Consider the following 19,834-nt stretch of genomic DNA (forward strand, 5'->3'; position numbering starts at 1 on the left):
TTTTGTTTTCGTAAAGGCGACTATGATGGTCTGAGACAGTATTTAAATTCTATACAGTGGGACCAACTGATGATGTTACCAACAGCAAACTCAAAATGGGAAGCATTCAAGGAACTAATCTTGGAGGCTACCAGGCTTTACATACCAACTAAGAAATATTGTTCAAGGTTTAGGCCTAAATGGTTGTCAGATGAGCTAATGAGACATGTGGCAGAGAAGAAAAATGCATGGGATACATACAAATTAATGGGTGACATGGAAGCCTATGATAGATATAAGTTGGTCTGTAACCAAGTCACAAAGGAGATTAGGCAGGCAAAGGCAGACTATGAAAAATCCTTGGCAAAGGATGCAAAGAAAAACAGAAAAGAGTTTTTTACATACTTGAACTCGAAAAGGAAAGGGATGAATCAGATTGGTCCACTGGATATTGATGGTTCAACAGTTGAGGATCCTGCTCAGGTGGCTAACAATCTAAACGAGTATTTTGCATCTACATTCACGCATGAGGAGTTATTCAGGAAGGAGAATGATGTAGGTAAAGTAAACATTGGCAGTGAGCTGGATGATTTTGTAATAACTGAGAGGAAAGTGGAGGAGAGATTGTTGAGGATAAACATAAAAAAGGCACCTGGGGTGGATGGGATCTATCCAGTTATATTAAAGGAGGCAGCAAAGGAAGTATGCAAACCCCTAGCCATAATTATGAGAGCTTCTTTGGACTCAGGGGAGGTGCCCATAGACTGGAGATGTGCAAATGTAACCCCAATTCACAAAGGAGGATCAAAGGCTGACACAAGTAATTATAGACCTGTTAGTTTAACTTCTGTTCCAGGTAAATTAATGGAGGCACTGGTTAAAGAAGCACTGCAGGATCATCTAGACAAGAATTCAGTTATAGCTCAGACGCAGCATGGTTTTGTTAAGGGCAGGTCTTGCCTGACCAATTTGATTGGATACTATGATGTAGTCACAAAAGAACTGGATGCAGGGAATAACTTTGATATTATATATTTGGATCTTAGAAAGGCTTTTGATACTGTTGCACATGGAAGACTGCTGCACAAATTGGAGCAGTGTGGCATTGGAGGCAAATTGCTGCTATGGATAAGGGGATGGTTGAGTGGCAGAAGACAGAGAGTGGTAATCAATGGACACTGCTCAACGTGGACTAATGTTATTAGTGGAGTTCCTCAAGGTTCAGTGTTGGGTCCGTTGTTGTTTTCGGTGTTTATGAATGATATTGATGATGGGATATCAAGTTTAATGTCCAAGTTTGCAGATGATACAAAGGTTGGCAGGGTCGTTAAGGACAATACTGACGCTATGCTGCTGCAACAGGATCTGGAAAGGTTGAACAGATGGGCTGAGAGGTGGCAAATGAGGTTTAACATCGACAAATGTAAAGTGCTGCATATGGGAAACAGTAACCCCAGAGCAACGTATCAACTCTGCGGTACTACACTGACAGTGGTGGAGAATGAAAAGGACCTGGGGGTAATTGTGCAGGCAGATATGAAGTTCTCTGAGCAGTGCAGACGAGCTGCAAGAGTAGCGCATGGTGTCTTGTCAATGATATACAGGAATTTTTCTAGCAGGGATAAGGAGGTGATTATTCCCTTGTATAAGGCAATGGTAAGGCCACATCTTGAGTACTGTATACAGGTCTGGAGGCCTCATTTCAAGAAGGATGTAGAGCTGCTGGAACGGGTACAGAGAAGGGCAACAAGATTAGTAAATGGAACAAAGGGTTGCTCTTACGAAGAAAGGCTTAAGTTTTGCAAATTACAGAGTCTGGAGACTAGGCACCGGCGAGGTGATCTGATAGAGGTGTATAAGGCTTTGAATGGTTTGAGCATGCTCAATGCCAATGGGATTCTTCATCTTTCTCAGAATAATCACCTCAGAGGGCATAAATTCAAATTGAGGAAGGCCGGATGTCGGATAGATGTGCGGAAATTTGCCTTTGGCCAGCGGGTGGTTGGTTGGTGGAACCGACTTCCATCACTTGTTGTTGAAGTTGATAGCCTAAACAAATTTAAAGCTCAACTGGACAGGTATTTCGAACGAACGGAGGGGTGAAATGGGAGTGGGTGTTTTTTTTTTTTTTTTTTTTTTTGGCTGATGCTGAATAAGCTTGCTTTCTTGCATCATATGCCTCTGCTAATGCTAATGCTAATGCTAAATGCTAAAAGCCTTTCTAAGATCCAAATATATAATATCAAAGTTATTCCCTGCATCCAGTTCTTTTGTGACTACATCATAGTATCCAATCAAATTGGTCAGGCAAGACCTGCCCTTAACAAAACCATGCTGCGTCTGAGCTATAACTGAATTCTTGTCTAGATGATCCTGCAGTGCTTCTTTAACCAGTGCCTCCATTAATTTACCTGGAACAGAAGTTAAACTAACAGGTCTATAATTACTTGTGTCAGCCTTTGATCCTCCTTTGTGAATTGGGGTTACATTTGCACATCTCCAGTCTATGGGTACCTCCCCTGAGTCCAAAGACGCTCTCATAATTATGGCTAGGGGTTTGCATACTTCCTTTGCTGCCTCCTTTAATATAACTGGATAGATCCCATCCACCCCAGGTGCCTTTTTTATGTTTATCCTCAACAATCTCTCCTCCACTTTCCTCTCAGTTATTACAAAATCATCCAGCTCACTGCCAATGTTTACTTTACCTACATCATTCTCCTTCCTGAATAACTCCTCATGCGTGAATGTAGATGCAAAATACTCGTTTAGATTGTTAGCCACCTGAGCAGGATCCTCAACTGTTGAACCATCAATATCCAGTGGACCAATCTGATTCATCCCTTTCCTTCTCGAGTTCAAGTATGTAAAGAACTCTTTTCTGTTTTTCTTTGCATCCTTTGCCAAGGATTTTTCGTAGTCTGCCTTTGCCTGCCTAATCTCCTTTGTGACTTGGTTACAGACCAACTTATATCTATCATAGGCTTCCATGTCACCCATTAATTTGTATGTATCCCATGCATTTTTCTTCTCTGCCACATGTCTCATTAGTTCATCTGACAACCATTTAGGCCTAAACCTTGAACAATATTTCTTAGTTGGTATGTAAAGCCTGGTAGCCTCTAAGATTAGTTCCTTGAATGCTTCCCATTTTGCGTTTGCTGTTGGTAACATCATCAGTTGGTCCCACTGTATAGAATTTAAATACTGTCTCAGACCATCATAGTCGCCTTTACGAAAACAAAAACCCTTCCCTTTACCTCTGATGGTAGTTACCTCCTTGAGTAAATCCCACTTCAACACACTGTGATCACTGCCACCTAGTGGTTCATTTATCTGCAGGTTCTTAATGCATGAAGAGTCACTACTGATAATCAGATCAAGAGTATTGCTCCCTCTTGTTGCCTCACGAACATGCTGGTGTAGAAAACAATCATCCAATAAATCCACAAAAGCCTTGCTAGTGTGCGAGTGACCAACCCACAAATTCCAGTCAATATCTGGGAAATTAAAATCCCCCATTATAAGACTCTCTGATTTACTGGCCCACTCTATTTCCCTGTACAATATCTTATTATACTCATCAGAGTCATTAGGCCTATAGCACACTCCTACTCTCAATTTTGATTTCCCTATGCTTATGTCACACCAAACTGATTCGGCACTGCCCTGTCCATCGATGTCGACTGGCTTCACTTCCTTGGACTTTATGTGTTTCTTAATTAATAGCATAACCCCTCCTCCCCTCCTGTCCTGTCTATCCTTTCTATACACATTGTATTCCCCAAATTCCAGTTCCGCATTACTTATATCTGTGTGACACCACGTCTCTGATATCCCAACAATATCTGCCTTTGATGTTTTGAGCAATACCTCAAATTCATCAAATTTATTTACCAAACTCCTAGCATTGGTGTACACGCAGGTATACATGCACCTGTTTCTATTCTTAGCTACCCTAACACAACCCATGTGTTTACTTGTAACGCAATGACTACCAGCAGTCTCTGAAATATCCTGCATCTTGTTTTTCAGACTTCTGCTCATTTCAATAGAAGCAGTGCAAGAATCACTTCCACCTCTGCCAGTGGCTACTGTTAATCTATTAATCCTTGTATCCCCCCCAACTAGCAGTTTTCCGACCCACCTAACACTGCCTCGACAGCATCAGCAAAAATTCTTGCACCCTTTCTATTTAAGTGTATCCCATCCCTGTAGAAGCAATCTCTCCTGTTAACAAGTACAGTCCAGGCTGAAAAAAATTCTACCCCTTGAGCCTTGCACAATCCCTCCAGGGCCGAATTGATCGACAAGGCTCTCATCATATACTCCCTCCTATCGTGTCTGGGCAGAATTGCAGACACTTTCAAGTTCAACCCTAATTCACGGCTTTTTTTCAGCAGTGACCTGTACTTGCTAAGTAATTCCGCCGGTCTCCTACTCTTAATATCATTCGTGCCAACGTGTACAACTATATCACCTTTTGTGCCCTTAAAAGATGATATCCGCTCTACAATGTCATCAACCTTTGCCCCTGGCAGACATACCCTGGTCCTATTCCACCTATCCTTTTTACAAAGCATGTTCCCCGTTTCCCTGACAATAGAGTCACCAACAACTACTAGTTCCTGTGGGACCAGCGCATTCTGCCTAGGGGGCTGCTTCTGTGTTGCCTGATGACCAAGTGCAAGCTCTGGCGTTGATGTGGGCAGCTGAGAGCTTGATGGGCCCCTCAATTTATTTCCTTCGAGGGCATCCACCCTGTCCTTCAAGCTCTCATAAAGGCCCATAACAACGCTGAGTTGTCGCCTGATTTCCTTGCACTCCTTACATCGTGCACACACAAAGACATCCCCCTTGGCAGTATCATGTCCCGTACCCAACTGCTCCGCAAACATCAAGCAAACAGTGCATTTTAATAGACTGTGATTCAGAGGGCAACTGGCCCCCTCAGTTCTCCCCTGAACCACAGCACTCCCATTAGCTAAATTAGCTAAATTAGAATCACACCAACTAATATTACCCTATTAGTTGGTGTGATTCTATGTGCTAGCCTGTGTTAAATCAACAAATTACCATCCTATTTCTTTAACCATTTGTTTGGGGAAAAACATTGGAAAAAATAGTTAATACCAGATTGACATGATTCCTAGAACTCAAAACATTCTGAGCCAAAGTCAGTATGATTTTCACAGAGATATACAGTTTTATAGAATATTATGTCTGTATGAAGAGATTCATACTTGATCTCATTATCAAGCTGAAGCAAATATCCAGAAGCACTTTCCTCAGAAATGACCATTTAGTCATGATATGTGCTAACATTGAAAAAGCCTTTGATACAACTTGGTGATATGGGATTCTTCTTTATTTGCATAAATCTGGCATTTGAGGTCATCTCCTGAAATTTATTCAGAATTTAATTTTCTGGGTAACAGATCCTTTCAAATACAATTCCATTCTTCACTCTCTTGAGCATACGTACAAGAAAAGGAGTTCCCCAAGGCTTTGTGCTGAACAACACTCTCTTTGCCATTATGATCGATTCTATAGCCAAGTGTATACAGTTGATGCATACCTGTGTGCTGATGATCTTGCCATCTCATGTCATTCTCAAAATAGGTAAATAATCAAAAGACAACTACAAGGCACTATTAAGATAATAGTTTTTTGGGAGAGAGGCCGCCATAGTTGAGTGGTTAAGAGCGGAAGTGCAGTAGCACATGCTCTTTGAGTAGACTGGTGTTCAAGCCCCTGACTGCTATATACAATCTATCTGCCAACCTGCACTGGACCAATATGGCAGATTACGGTCCATTTCCTTCAACGCAAATTATTGAGGAGACTTCCATCCTGCAGTGGATAGATAGTGGCTGATGCTTACCTTATCTTTTGGGCCAAAAATAATGGATATTGGTTTCTTATCTTTACTAACTTTCATAAAATTATTTGTTTTTATGTATCTAATTTTTTATACTAAATTGTTGGCAACCTTTATCTATCTATTTTTTTTTTTTTTTTTTTTAATGAAAACCCAAACATGAGAAGTATTAGAACCTATAGTACTTAGTACCGTGCTTGGGTTGGATGTTGAGAAGACGAAAGAAGATATTTATTGACATTGGACTTGAACTTCTGTAGACTGTATTTTCAGGAAATACATATGAAGGAAGATTGTTCCAGAAAACGGCAGTTGACGGAATACATGAGGAAGATGAAAAGTTGATTCTGCGAGTTTGAAGTTAGACAGTAAATGGATGTTGGCAGGTGGCGGCATGTGTTCGGACTGTTTTGAAAGAGAGAGCGGGAATTATAGAAGCTAATTCAGAAGAACAGTGCCCATGGAAGTATCTGTTGAAAAGGCATGCAGCAGAAACAGTATGTCTATGAGACAGCGAGTGAAGAGACTCTGTTAGAGAGGAATCATTAATTAACCTAACTGCCCTCTTCTGAATGGAATCTAGAAGCCTGAGAGAGGTTTTGGGGGCATCACCCCAGACGTGGGAACAATATTCCAAGGTAGGACAGATTTGCGATTTGTACATAGTGAACAGCTGTTTGGAACAAAAGTAATGCCGAGAGCGAAAGAGAAAAACCAAGTTTTTCAGATGCGGAGGAAGCAATATTTGTAATGTGCTTGTTCCAAGAGAGATTAGAAGTCAGGTTAATCCCCAAAAGAGATATATAATTTTGCCTAGAAATCGGAGTGTCACCAAAGATAAGCATAGGAGCAGAAGAATCCTTTTTGCAAGATATAAGACAAAACTAAGTTTTAGAAGGATTGAAATCAACTAAGTTGTCTTTGCCCTAGTGGTGAAATTATCTGGAGATCAGCATTTAAGGAATTGGTAGTGGATATTCAAGAAGTTGGAGCTTATTGAGCAGGGCAGGGTTTCTCAAAATGGAAAGTGGAATATGGATAGGATTTCCAATCAATGGAAGAAGGTCATTAATATACAAGAGGAAAGGAGTAGGGGAAAAAATTGAACCTTGGGGGACAGCAGATTTAGTGGAGAAGTTAGAAGACAGAGAGCCATTTACCATCACTCTCAGTGAGCGATCAGAGAGAAAACTGGATAACCAATTAAAAAAAAACAGTTGGCAAACAGATGGAAGCTTGTTTAGAAGACCTCTATGCCAAACATGATCGAAAGCCATTGAGATGTCAAGAGCAACTACTTGTGTTTCAGCGAACCTTTCCATTGAGTTAGTCCATAAATGGGTAACATAAGCCAGAATATCACCAGTGGATCGACACTGACGGAATCCATACTGGCGATCGTTGATCACACAGAAGGTTTCTAGGTAGTTTAAGAGTTGGCTGTTAATTGATTTCTCCATTACTTTAGAAAGAGTAGAAGTAATTGCAATGGGATGATAATTTGATGGGAGGGATTTGTCACCCTTTTTAGGAACTGGCTGGATATGAGCAAATTTCCAAGCAGAAGGAAAGACACCTTTGGAATAAGAAAGTAAAAAAAAGGCGGCAAAGGACAGGAGTAAGTTCAGGACCACGGGTTTTGAGAACAAGTGGAGAAATACCATCAGGACCTGAGCTTTCTTAGCATCAAGATTCGTCAAAATCCTTCTGACATCCTTTTGACGGAAGACCACAGGAGGCATTGAATGGAGCGTGTTGGGAATGGTGGGAGGTGTTTTACCTAGATCATTAATACATGAGTTGGAAGGAAAATGGGATGCTAGCAGGTCAGCTTTATCCTTGTCTGAAGTGACAACAGAACCATCTGGTTTTGACAGGAGGTGGGAGCAGAGATGAGAAAAATTTGTGGCCAATAGCTTTGGCAAGAGACCAGAATGCTCGGCTACCATTAGGGCAAGAAGCAAGTTTTCTACTCTTAGCATGTTCAAAATCTAGTTTGGACTGGTTAATAACTGCTTTTCAATTGTTTCGAGCTTTGGTATAAGCAGAAAATGAAACTGAAAAATTGGAAATAAGCCAATTACGATATGCAATGTTCTTCTCTTGAACAGCCTTAACACATTTATTGGAAAACCAAGGTTTAGATAAACGACGAGATTTTAAAGTGGAGTGTGGAATAAAGGATTCCATTCCTGCAAGAATAATTTCATTGACACGATCGGAGCAAACGTTTACATCAGAAGTTTTGAAACAGTAATCCAACCAAGGAAAAGAAGAAAAGAAATCTTGCAGGTCATCCCATTTTGCATTCTTGCAATGCCAAACAATACGAGGTTGGGAGTATCCGTGAGATAAAGGCTCCATTGGAGAAGAGACAATCAGCAAGTTGTGATCTGAGGTGCCTAAAGACCACTCACTTCCACCGTGTACTTGAAGGGTTTTTTGTGAGAAAAAGATCAAGTGTGTTGGCTGTATGGTTAGGATTGTCTGGTATTCTTGTAGGTAAATGAACAATCTGTGCAAGTTCATTAGTAATTGCAAAAGCCTCAGCATCTCAACCAGCTGGGTTGGTGCGACTAGAAAACGGAAGCCAGCTGGAATTGTGAACATTAAAATCACCAAGGGAAATTATCTCACTGTTAGGAAAGTTGAACTGGAGAAAGTCAAGTTGCAAAGATAGGAAGTCAAAGAGCTCCGAGTGATTAGTGGAGTTGGGAGAACGGTAGAGACAACAGATGAATTTGACACAGTGAGGTAGAGAGATTTTAAGCCAGAGAAGATCGAAAAGAGGAGATTCTAAATTACCAAATCTCTGACAGGGAATATCGGAACAGACATATATTCACAAGTATCACCTTTGAGGTGAAAGGAATCATACAGCAAATAATTTGGGCAACTGAGATGAGCATTAGTTGAATCAACTGATAACTGAGATTCTGTCAGAAAAAGTACATGGGGTTTGGTAGACTGCAAGTGGAAATGGACATCATTGAAATTAGAATTGAGAACACATATTTGTGAAATGAACTAGGAAGTGTTTGGGAGGTTTAGATCTTTTCACAGATAACCTTACTCTATTAGTTTGACAGTTCATGGTGTATTCAATAATAAGAAAAGGTGGTGGGGGGACATGCTGTATGGAGTAATGAAATTTTTGGATATGGCTTACACAAGGTAAGAATATACCCAGATTCTTGACATGACGTGGCCTTGACAATGCCCTCCACATACACACTATTCGGACTCCCTCCAGTCACTATCTGGCAGAGTAGAGGTAGCAATATTATACACTAGCTGATCCAGAAGCCTCCTAAAGAGTTACCAATAGGTTTGATCCGGTGTACTAACTAGTGGTCGGCCTGCAAACACTGTTTTAGAGCTGTACCCTTGAAATGTAAGGAAGATTGGATCTCACCATGATGTTCATCTTAACCTCAAAAGTCATCAGTCATACTGCATGATGGAAGAGATGGGGAAGGGTTGACCAGAACTTAGCTATGGAGACTAAACATGGACTCCACCACTTCAAGCCTCCAATAGTTTACTCATAGATGCTATTTTTTAACAGTGCTGTATTGTTTATGTGCAACAATAATCCAGGTGTACATCTTCTGAGCAAAACTTTGTGTTGAATTGTATTTTATTATTTTTTTATTAGCTATATGGTGCAAGAAAGCCTGAGGCTTATATTGCAACAGCCAAAAAAAATTCCCTAGTTATCCTGAGAGAGAGAGAGAGAGAGAGAGAGAGAGAGAGAGAGAGAGAGAGAGAGAGAGAGAGAGAGAGATGAGAGAGAGAGAGAGAGAGAGAGAGAAGTAGAAAGGAATCACCAAGAAAGAAGAATGATGATATCTAGCTGAGGACCCTGGGTGTGCCAAGCCCATACTCACAAGATGTGAGCCCCTGGGGTAATTAAAATTATAAAAAGAATTGATAATAAGAAGCAACACTGCATCACACCAAATTTAACCTTAAATCATTTCTCAATGCTTCCTTAGTCCTCTGTGCAGATATCCAAATTTTACATTTTTATCCTCTTAAAATAGGATAAAATAAAATAAAAGGGGATGCCGCCATATTTTTCTGAAGTGTGAAAAAAATAATTTATAGGTACTTTGCTATGTTTTTAAAAGATTGATAAATTCTAAATACAGGTTTTTGTTATGTTCCTATGCTTTTTCTGTGATTTATGTTAGTGTAAGGACTTGACCTAAAACCGAACTGTTCCATCTCTAATCTTACAGTCGACATTACTTCATTTGCTCGTCTTAGACCTTGGCCTTCAGGAATTGATGTTCTGGATAACACACTGTAGTACTACTTTCTTGGCGCCTCCGTAGCCAGGTGGGAAGGAGCAGCAGTGCGTAACACACGCTTCTTGATTAGACCGGGGTTCAAGCCCGTCACCACCAAATACAGAGGATGCAGAAAGGTCAGGGTATGACCACTGCATATCACGGAGCAATATGGCCTTAGTTGCTAATGCTCCTAAAAACCAAATAAACAACAAACTACTTTCTCCACTGATTTAAACATTTAAGATTTACTGCATATATACCTACTGCCCTTCCACATTTGATATTTTCAGTGAATTTTTTTACCTGAGCTATAAAGATACGCTAAACGTTTTATCTTCTTCAATGACATCTTTTGATTCTCATCATAGTTGGGCCTAACCATTAGTTTTACATGATTGTTAAAGGGCATGAAGGGAACACTTCAGACTCTCATTGTGGGGGAAAGGCAAAATTTGTAGTTTTGCTACTGATCCTACTGTGGAATTCTGTTGTTAGGCTCATACCTTAAAAGTATTTACAATGGAACGTTTAGGTGTTTAATTTACTAACAGTTTATGCTCTATGTTTTTACCAGGTATTCATATAGCTAATTTATTATAGTTTCAAGGCTAATTTCTATTTTAAGAATGAAATAAAATAAAATATTTAAAAAATTGTATTGTAAAATTGAATACATTTTTAAATGTTATTCATGTTACATTATAATTTTAGAATCACATACATTATTTAATGTATTATATTATATAAATTATATTATTTGCACATTTTATCATTTCCTTTAGCACTATCCATAGCTTCTGCTTTCAAATTTCTATATTTAATTTATTGAATATAGCTACTGATACTTTTACAAATGTGATTTCATTTCATTTTATTATTTCCTGAATACTGTTCAGTACTTTGACCATGACCTGGACTCTACCTTAGACTAACTGCTCTTTGCATTATTCACCACACGTGCTGACAAACATGTGAAGGACATTTGTCTGTGTATGTAGAAGGTTACTCTTGTGACCTTCAGAAGTCTCAATATTATGCTACTTTCCTTGTCCGTATTCAAAATCTTTTGCTTTTAATGGAAAAAAGCATATTGCAAAGCTCATTGTTTGTGATGATCTCAAAAAAAGTTATAAAAAAGTTAATGCAACATCTGGTGCAGCAAATTTTTTTGTTTGTAATGGGCATAAAAAATTAATAAGATTCTGATGAAAGTTTCATATATAGAGATCATGGTTTTGCTTACTATTTACTGTTATCTGCCATACAGTAAGTATATTTATAAGAGAAATGTAAGTTTTGTGTAAATTAATAACTAGAACATATGTTTAGAGTATAATACCTATAACATATATAATCTTTATTACACTATGTTGTTTTCCTGTGACATCTTAGATATTTTTGTTGGCTGGTTAGCAACCTCCTGCTTGTTCAGTATTATTTTACAACTTTAAATACCACTTTTCACTCCATGCTTAAATCTCTTTTCTGTTTCTTTGTTATGTTTTGTACGAAGGAAACAAAATCTAACAAATCATTGATTAATCTTTGGATTCATTTATAATTCTTTTTCTATAAAAAGAGAAAATAATGTGAAGTAACATTTATCAACATCCTGAAGAGAGTCCTATTTTAAAGAATAGTCCACTGCAGCTATTATTGAAATACATGCACTCTTATTAAAGTTGCTGCACAGCAATATTCTTTGTAAAAAAATATTATTTTATAACAGTTCTTTGCTGCATTTTAGTTTACTGTTTATTAATGGAATTATGATCTTGTCAACACTGGAAATTTTTGATTCATTGTAGGAGGTCAGTTTTAGCAAAGTTTGTTTTTTATGTTAAACTTCACTTCTGTTCTGATAGGTTGTTTCTTTTTTCATTAATTCAAAGTTCCCTTTATAAAATATTATATGAAAAGCAATGAATATGGGAATCAGAAATATTGTGTTCATTTTGGAAGAGTATTTTGGGAAGCACATCTGATTGTTTGGGAAGCACATGTGATTGCAACTAGTATATTCAAAGGGTTCAAAAATTAGTAAAGATAATTTTTTTTTCAGGATGAATTTATTTTATTTAATCATATTTTCTAAATTTTTTTGCTCTTTGAATGTGCACTAGGTAAATTAATAGCTATAATATTGACTATAAATCCGATCAGGATTTAAACCTTATTGCATGTGACATTTCATTGATATCCATAGTTTCTTTTTTGCATCTTATTCACTGACACTATTCATCTCTTTGAAATTATTCTATAGTATAAGTTTTATGCCAGTTTTGTAATTTAGGAACTTTTAATCTGTAAATTTGAATAAAGGAATGTGTAAATTTTAATGTTCTAATGAATAGACATTTCTTAATGTAGTTTGGTGTAAATATAAGCCAGGTAGTGTAGTGCATGTATGTGTAACACTATTGTGAATATTTTATCTTTAATCCAGGGAACACACACACACACACACACAGGTAAAAATTACCTAGTGAATCTTGAAAACGGTACAGTTTTGAAGAACATTTCTATCTGTAACATGCTGAGAGTGTTTTGTTGAGTTACCTGAGAGCTTTCTTGTAAACTCATTTGTTTAATGCCAGAGTAAAATTTACTCCACTGCGTAAATGTTTCCAATATTTTTCAATTTGGTAAAGTAGGAAAAATAGATCAAAACTGTGACATTGATGGTTCCTGAAAATTATTTGCAAGGAGCATTGTCTTGCTTTTTTTTTTTTTTTTTTTTTTATGAGGCGCCTCCGTAGCCAGGTGGGAAGGAGCAGCAGTGCGTAGCACACGCTTCTTGATTAGACCGGGGTTCGAGCCCGTCACCACCAAATACGGAGCATGCGGAAAGGTCAGGGAATGACCACCGCACCGGAGCAATATGGCCTTAGTTGCTAATGCTCCTAAAAAAAACCAAATAACAACATAACAACAAATAGCTTTTTTTATGAAGACCTTGATAATTTTGTCATCATTGCGTCACTAGGGTACCTACCCACCCACGAAAGAAGGGCCAAATAGTCCTGAAATGGTGCCGTCTGGGTGGTGGTGGTATCCGCTGAGAATAAGTAACAAAAGTCTTCTCCTTTGGTGAAGTGTTACTTATTTGAAGTTGTGCAATATCATGGCAACTCATTGTGAAGGTATTCACAATATGAGATATAACTTAAACGATGTGCATATTTGTGCTAATTCAGAGTTTAGCTGCGTACTAATATGATGCGTCTGCACTAACTTGTACGTTGTCTAAATCTCTTGCAGCCTGAGGCTAAAGCCCTTAACACATTTCAGACCTTGATTATTGTAATTAATTTTTATTTTTTATTTTTTGTAATGCTGTTACAGTTTACTTAAGTTTAATATTTATCTGTGTATATATATATATTTTTAAATTTATTTATTTTTTTAAAGTCCTCTAAAATACATGATTTATTGCTTATTTCTGTGAAGTCTCCTCCCTGTGCTGTAATATATTTTGGGATTTATGTCTTCTTAACTTAATTGTAAATATATTTATATGTGGTGTAATTTTCCCCCTGTGTACAAAAATTTCAAGTTTTTATACATGTCAATGGTTAATTGGCACGTATAAAATAATGGCTAATGGAATTCTCCTTAATAGCATAAGGAGGATTCCAGTTTCTCTAGAATTCTAGAGTTATTCATTTCTAGAGATACTGAAACCCAGGTCTATTGTTGACAAGAAATTTGTTTCCTGGATTAGTATTTTTCTATAATTAATATTTTTCAGGAATCTAGTTGTACTTGATATTTGGATATTATCAATAGTACTTCCAAATCTGTAGAGAATACTGTATGCCCTATGTATCAGTTATTGCCTAATATCAGATGCTGTGATAATAATGAACATAATCATAATTTATTTTTATTTTCTATGAGACCAGTTTGGGGTTAATAAGCATTTAAACTTCTGTGATTAGCAGAAAACTGTTCTTAAAGAGCTGTTGAGTTATAATACATAAATGAAAAGATACAGAAGCTATCTAGTGTAGTAAAATTTCCTGGTGTCACTGTCATTTGTATGCAGTACCTCTATACTGTGTGATGTCACTGTTGCAAGGAAAATTTATTTTCCTTATCAACTGGGAAAACTAGAATATTACCTTGGTGCTGCTCTGTAAGAGTGACAGTTGCATGCAGGCACTAAGGATAAACAGGTATCTCTTTCTGTTCTGTGATTTCTGAAGTAATTTCTGAATATTATTTATATTGCTGTTTTATTTATAATTAAGAAATTGTCTAAGTTCAAGTATAATGATTACTTATGTAGAATGAATATGTAATTCTTCTTTCATTTTTATGAAAATCAGATTGTAGTGTTAATGAACTTTCAGTGTTTAAATAATTTTTTAATGAATGTGCATATAAATGAAGGTGGAATTATTAAAAATTATATCATACTAAATCTCTAAATTTTGCAGTTAAAAAAAAATTCTCTGTAAGAATAGCATTTAATTTTGTTTTGTATGTCATATTTATCATTATTTATAATAGCTAGGATTTTATAATTTACTAGTTAACTATACTAATTAAAAAGGATGGTTTTAAACTGTATGAACATATTCCTTTACCCTTAATCAGTGTTTTTCTAATTCAAAAACCAAATTAATTTATATATTTAATTTCACTCTGTTGGTAGGATTAAAATAGTGGGATTAAAATTTAAATTTCATTTTAATGTGTCTCATAAAATTAGGAACACCCTGAAAACAGTGGTCATTTGACTCATTCTGACAAGAATAAGCTTGGATTATGAATATTATGTCTGTAATAAGGTAGTCACAATATGAGATATAATTAGATCGATGCCTTTACACTACGATTGTAGTTTATTTTTATGAGCAAACTGTGGTGTATTTACACTGATATTTTTAGTTATTTTATAGAATATTATGTCTGTAAATTTTGTGTTTCTGGTGTTTGCAGGATGAAAATCCTAGAATAAAGCTAGTTGATTTATTCCAGGCATGACTGAAAAAGTCAGGCTCAGGCTTCCCTGACAAAAAAAAAAAAAAAAAAAATCAAGCTTTTATAAAGTTATTCTAGCCAATGATGGGAAAATTAAACTCAAGTCTTTCTGAATAGATGAAAATTAGCAACTTTGCTATCATGAATTCTCCAGAAATAAGATTTTCCTTTTTTATGTTGTGCTTCTGTCAATATCCAAAACTGTAGTTTAAATGTATTATTTTCATCTAACAAACAGATATCCTCAAATACATGTTACAGATTGAATTTACTTCAGTCTGTCCTGAAGTAAATTTTAACTGTAAATTTAATTTTACAGTTAAATTAATTTAACTTAAATTAAATTTAAATTTACTATAAAATAAATTTTATAGTAAATTTTATAAATGCACTATTTACAGGCATAATTATTCTGATAGAGAGTAATATCATTATAAAAACTACTTTTAAATGCACAGCTCTTTATTATTAAACTTAGTTTTAATATTCCAAGTTCTCTATTTACACATTAAATATAAGTTCTCTGCTATTATATTTCTTGAGAAATTAGATATATACTCGCCACTATCCTGACATCTGATCCTTGAAATGTTTACCAATTATTACCTCTCCTTTTGCTTTTATTATCATCCAACATTCTGTATCTTATTAGCTTATATCATTTCAATTTTTATGATGTCAGTCTTATTTCGGTATGCTTTACAGGATAAATTTACTTCCCATCATTGCACTCACTGCATTGCTAAGTTTCATGTGTGTTTTATGATCTCCATCAACTACCCAAACAGTTATCATGTGACTCTAATATTTGCGGCTCATAGCGATTCTTTCATTTACAAACGACACTTCAGTAAATAATTTATGATATTCTTAACTGTTGTTGTCCTGTTTGCTATTTCTATTTTTGGTGTTTTGTATTGAGTCATGTAGCTTTAAGGTATTGTATATTTTCCACTAGTCTTACTTTTATTCTGCCATATACTTTACATGTTTCTTAAAATATTAATCAAAATAACCCCACCATAAAGTGAATATTTATGTATCTTATTCGTCAAAGCATTTTCATTGTATTGAAATATATGGCATCTATATTATATCTGCATATCTTTCGATTTTAGATACTGTCTGAGTGTGGGAAAACTTGGAACTAAGTTGAAGTGAATAAATTAATGAATGCTTGTTTATTATGATAAGTTTTACTAAACTTCTATAATCATGTGACAGGTAACAGAATTCCCTGAATCTTGCATGTGATATTTGATTACCCTTAGTTTATTTATTGTGCCATAGTCAATTATACTGTGTATTTCTTAAAAATAGATTTTATTAGAATTAGATGTTACTTTGCTCTAGAAGTTTTAGTTGATAAAGTGCATGTTATTTTATCATATTTTTTTGTGTATTGCTAGGAAAACTGTGATATTATCAGTAACCTTCTGGGTGTTCCGCTGACTTCTCTTTTGTGCGTTCCAGCTGTACATCCAAGGTTTGATGACAAAGTCATAATGATTGCCTGTCTTGTTAACAAAAATAGGTAAGTAAAATATTTATTTATTATAGTTATTGGAAAATATTTAATTTCTAGGATTTTTATGGATTTTTAAGTTAGAAAATAATAATAGTATTCGCCGTATAGTGCAAGGAAGCCACAGGCTTTTGCTGCACTGAAAAATAAAAACAAAAAAAAAACCTTAAGTAGACAAGAAAACAAAGTATATGCTTCCCTCCTCACACAGGTGAGGTTGACCTTTGAATTTATTCAAACTGTCAGCCTCGATTACCTGCAAGGGCAAATTGTTCCAACAATCAACGACTCACTGGCTAAAAGAAAACTTCCTACAGTCTAATCTAAACCTCAACCCATTTTATGATCCCTAGTTTCCAGAACTAAGAGTCTTAAAATTTGAATATATGATCCCTAGTTGTTTATAACAGTGAGAATTCTATCTTCATTCATTTTACTAATCCCTCTCAGAGCCTTGTAAACCTCAATCAGGTTACCTTTGAGGTGTTTGGTTGCCAAGCTCTGTAGCCCACATAATCGGAGTATTTCATTATACGATCTCACTATTTGAGTTGCCTGTCTTTGGACCCTTTCAAGAAGCTTAATGTGTCTTTTTTTCAGATTAGGTCTCTATAATTGAACACAATATTCCAAATGTGACCGTACAATTGTCTTATACAGTGGAGTTATGACCTCCCTATCTCTACAGGATAATTTGATAAATCATTGATGGGACACCATTGGCTTTCATGGCTGCCTATTTACACTGTACAGAAAACTTCATATCTATCCATATTGTAACTCTCAGCTCCCTTTCCTCCTCCACTGTTTTTAATTCATCCCCACCAAGTATATAATTTATTTGTGGGTTGCTATTCCCCAAGTGTAAGACCTTGCATTTTGCAGCATTAAAACATAGCTGCCACTTCTCTGACCATAAATAATATAAATAATACCCATATTTTTTCTAATGTATACTGTCTGAAAGGCATTCCTACCTATGTAATGTAGGTGTTGGAAATCTATATCACTGTTTTCTAGGCTTTAGAAACTTTATTGCAAATGAAGAATTTACAATAATATTTAAGTCTAACATTTGGGAAAATAATCCTGAGTACTTGCTGTTTCTACAGATTTATTAGATATATTCACTTTTTATGTCTTTTCAGATTATTTTCCGACTTACAGATTATTATTATAAGCTCTCCATTCACAACAAATAGTTTTATGGTGCCTAGAATATATAGTTCTTTTCAATCTCAAGGTGTTTTTAATGTTTCTCTTAATCTTGATGGAGATAGGTTTCCTGTCAGTTATTCTCTTCAACTTTATAACTGTGTGTATTGAAAATACAGTTCTTTACCTCACCATCCAAATGCTTTAGCAAGTTATTTTAGACTTTGGTGTTTAACATTTTCCTTAAAATGTTGAATATAAGGCAGACTTGATTAAATTCATAACCATATTGAATGTTTGCTGGTTCTTATCAGTGGGCTGGTGTTGGTTTTGGGTAAAAATATGTAGATGCAAATATGGTCATTAGATATCTATACTGCATTAAAATATACCCGTACAACCTTATGGTATATCATATTGCAAAGGCCAAATGCAGCCCAATTTTAGGGTTAAAGATGGTTATGTTTTTAAGTGTAAGTTTTACTTCTGTACACTATTGCTGTTTGCTCAGCCAAAATACATTATTCATGGTTCAACATACATTTTCTAATAGAAACCATCCTACCAGCAGATGAAAGGCATGTAAGCATTGAAAATAGTAAATGTATAGTGGGTTCACATTTTCTGGCAATGTTATGCAATTTAAAAAGGTATTATGAGTTTAGACAGACCCATGATAATAATATTTTGTCTCTAAGTTGAACTTCAGTGTGAAAAAAGATCACCCTGTAATCTTTGCTCAACAGCCCAAGCAACAATTTACCCTGCCTGGAATGCTGTTGTATCTTTCCTCTTTTTACACCTTGGAATTGCATGTACCTGCTAACTGTGGTTCTCCTTTTATCCTGTAACATCAGAGGTGCACATACTTGTACTAGGTGTGAAAGTCATCTGTTTCTTATTTTTTGCATACATTACATTAGATTTACATTGTTTTGACTAGTTTGTGTGTAATGGTTGTAAAAATTAATTTTTTTACAATTATTTTTCATATGAAATAGTTTAAAGGTCAGATTTATTCTGTATCAAGTAAAAGGATCACTAGGCAGCAGTGATCGTATTGATGTAGGAATTATTGAAAGAAATAACTGCTATCAGTGGTAAAGGGAGGAGTTTTTTTTTTTTTTTTCACAAAAGTGATTACAATGGTTTTGAACATTTTAAAAATTATTTTCAGTGGGATAAACTGATGTCTTTAACAAATACAAATACTAAATTATGACACGTTCAGGTAAGTAATTCTAGATGCTACTAAGCTTTTTATACCAATAAAGAGATATGGTTTGAGGTCGAGACCAAATTGGATATCAGCTGAACTAATGAGCTTATTGCTATAAAAGAAAAATGCTGCAAGATCTGATCATAAATTGCCAGTAGACACAGAATTCTGCAGAAAGTATGAATTGGTATAGTATTAGTAGCAGCAAATGATGCAAGGAAGTTCGCTTTCTTCCATTGTTTGCAATTATTCTCTAATCAAGTGATTCGGGGTGGGGGATTAGGAATGCTAAGACAGAATATGGTAAGGCTTTGGCTGTGAGCACAAAGAAAAGTAGCAAAGAATTTTCTTTATGTTAACACTAGAAAGAAGGGGGTGAACAACATTGGTCCACTCCATAAGAATGATGTGTGTCAGGGATCCTATATACAGGTTGTGGATATAAACTAAATAAATATTTTGCATTTATAGTTAGAAGACCTCTAAGCCATGCAGACAGCTACAAAAATAGTTTATTGGGGAGGGGGTCTGTTGATGTCATGCAAAAACTTTACCAGCAGGGATAAAGAGGTGATTTTTATTATGGGGAACAGTGGTTGGCAAACTGTGGCCCACCCTATGAATTTTCTCATCCACTAATTAAACTAATAATAATAATATATATTAGTAATAAAATAAATAAACTTCAAATAAATTTTTAAAAAAATTGGCTAACAGAAAGTTAATACACTGGAGACTATTCTTAAACTCTCATTAAAATCTTTGTGTAAAGAAAAGAAAAGGTGCAA

At 35.8% G+C, this 19,834-nt stretch overlaps 1 protein-coding gene across 1 annotated transcript in view; it reads left to right on the forward strand.

Moving 5' to 3' along the window:
• LOC150078091 (cGMP-dependent 3',5'-cyclic phosphodiesterase-like) overlaps positions 1-19,834 on the forward strand; it is a 329,128-nt gene that overhangs the window by 103,914 nt on the left and 205,380 nt on the right. The window contains exon 7 of the mRNA XM_090384462.1: positions 16,557-16,681. Within this exon, the coding sequence (XP_090240588.1) occupies positions 16,557-16,681 (125 nt within the window). The remainder of the gene's footprint in view (positions 1-16,556; positions 16,682-19,834) is intronic.

This window comes from Mastigoproctus giganteus, chromosome 11, assembly GCF_048544385.1.
Source record: "Mastigoproctus giganteus isolate SK-2022 chromosome 11, ASM4854438v1, whole genome shotgun sequence".
NCBI classification, from domain to species: Eukaryota; Metazoa; Arthropoda; class Arachnida; order Uropygi; family Thelyphonidae; genus Mastigoproctus; species Mastigoproctus giganteus.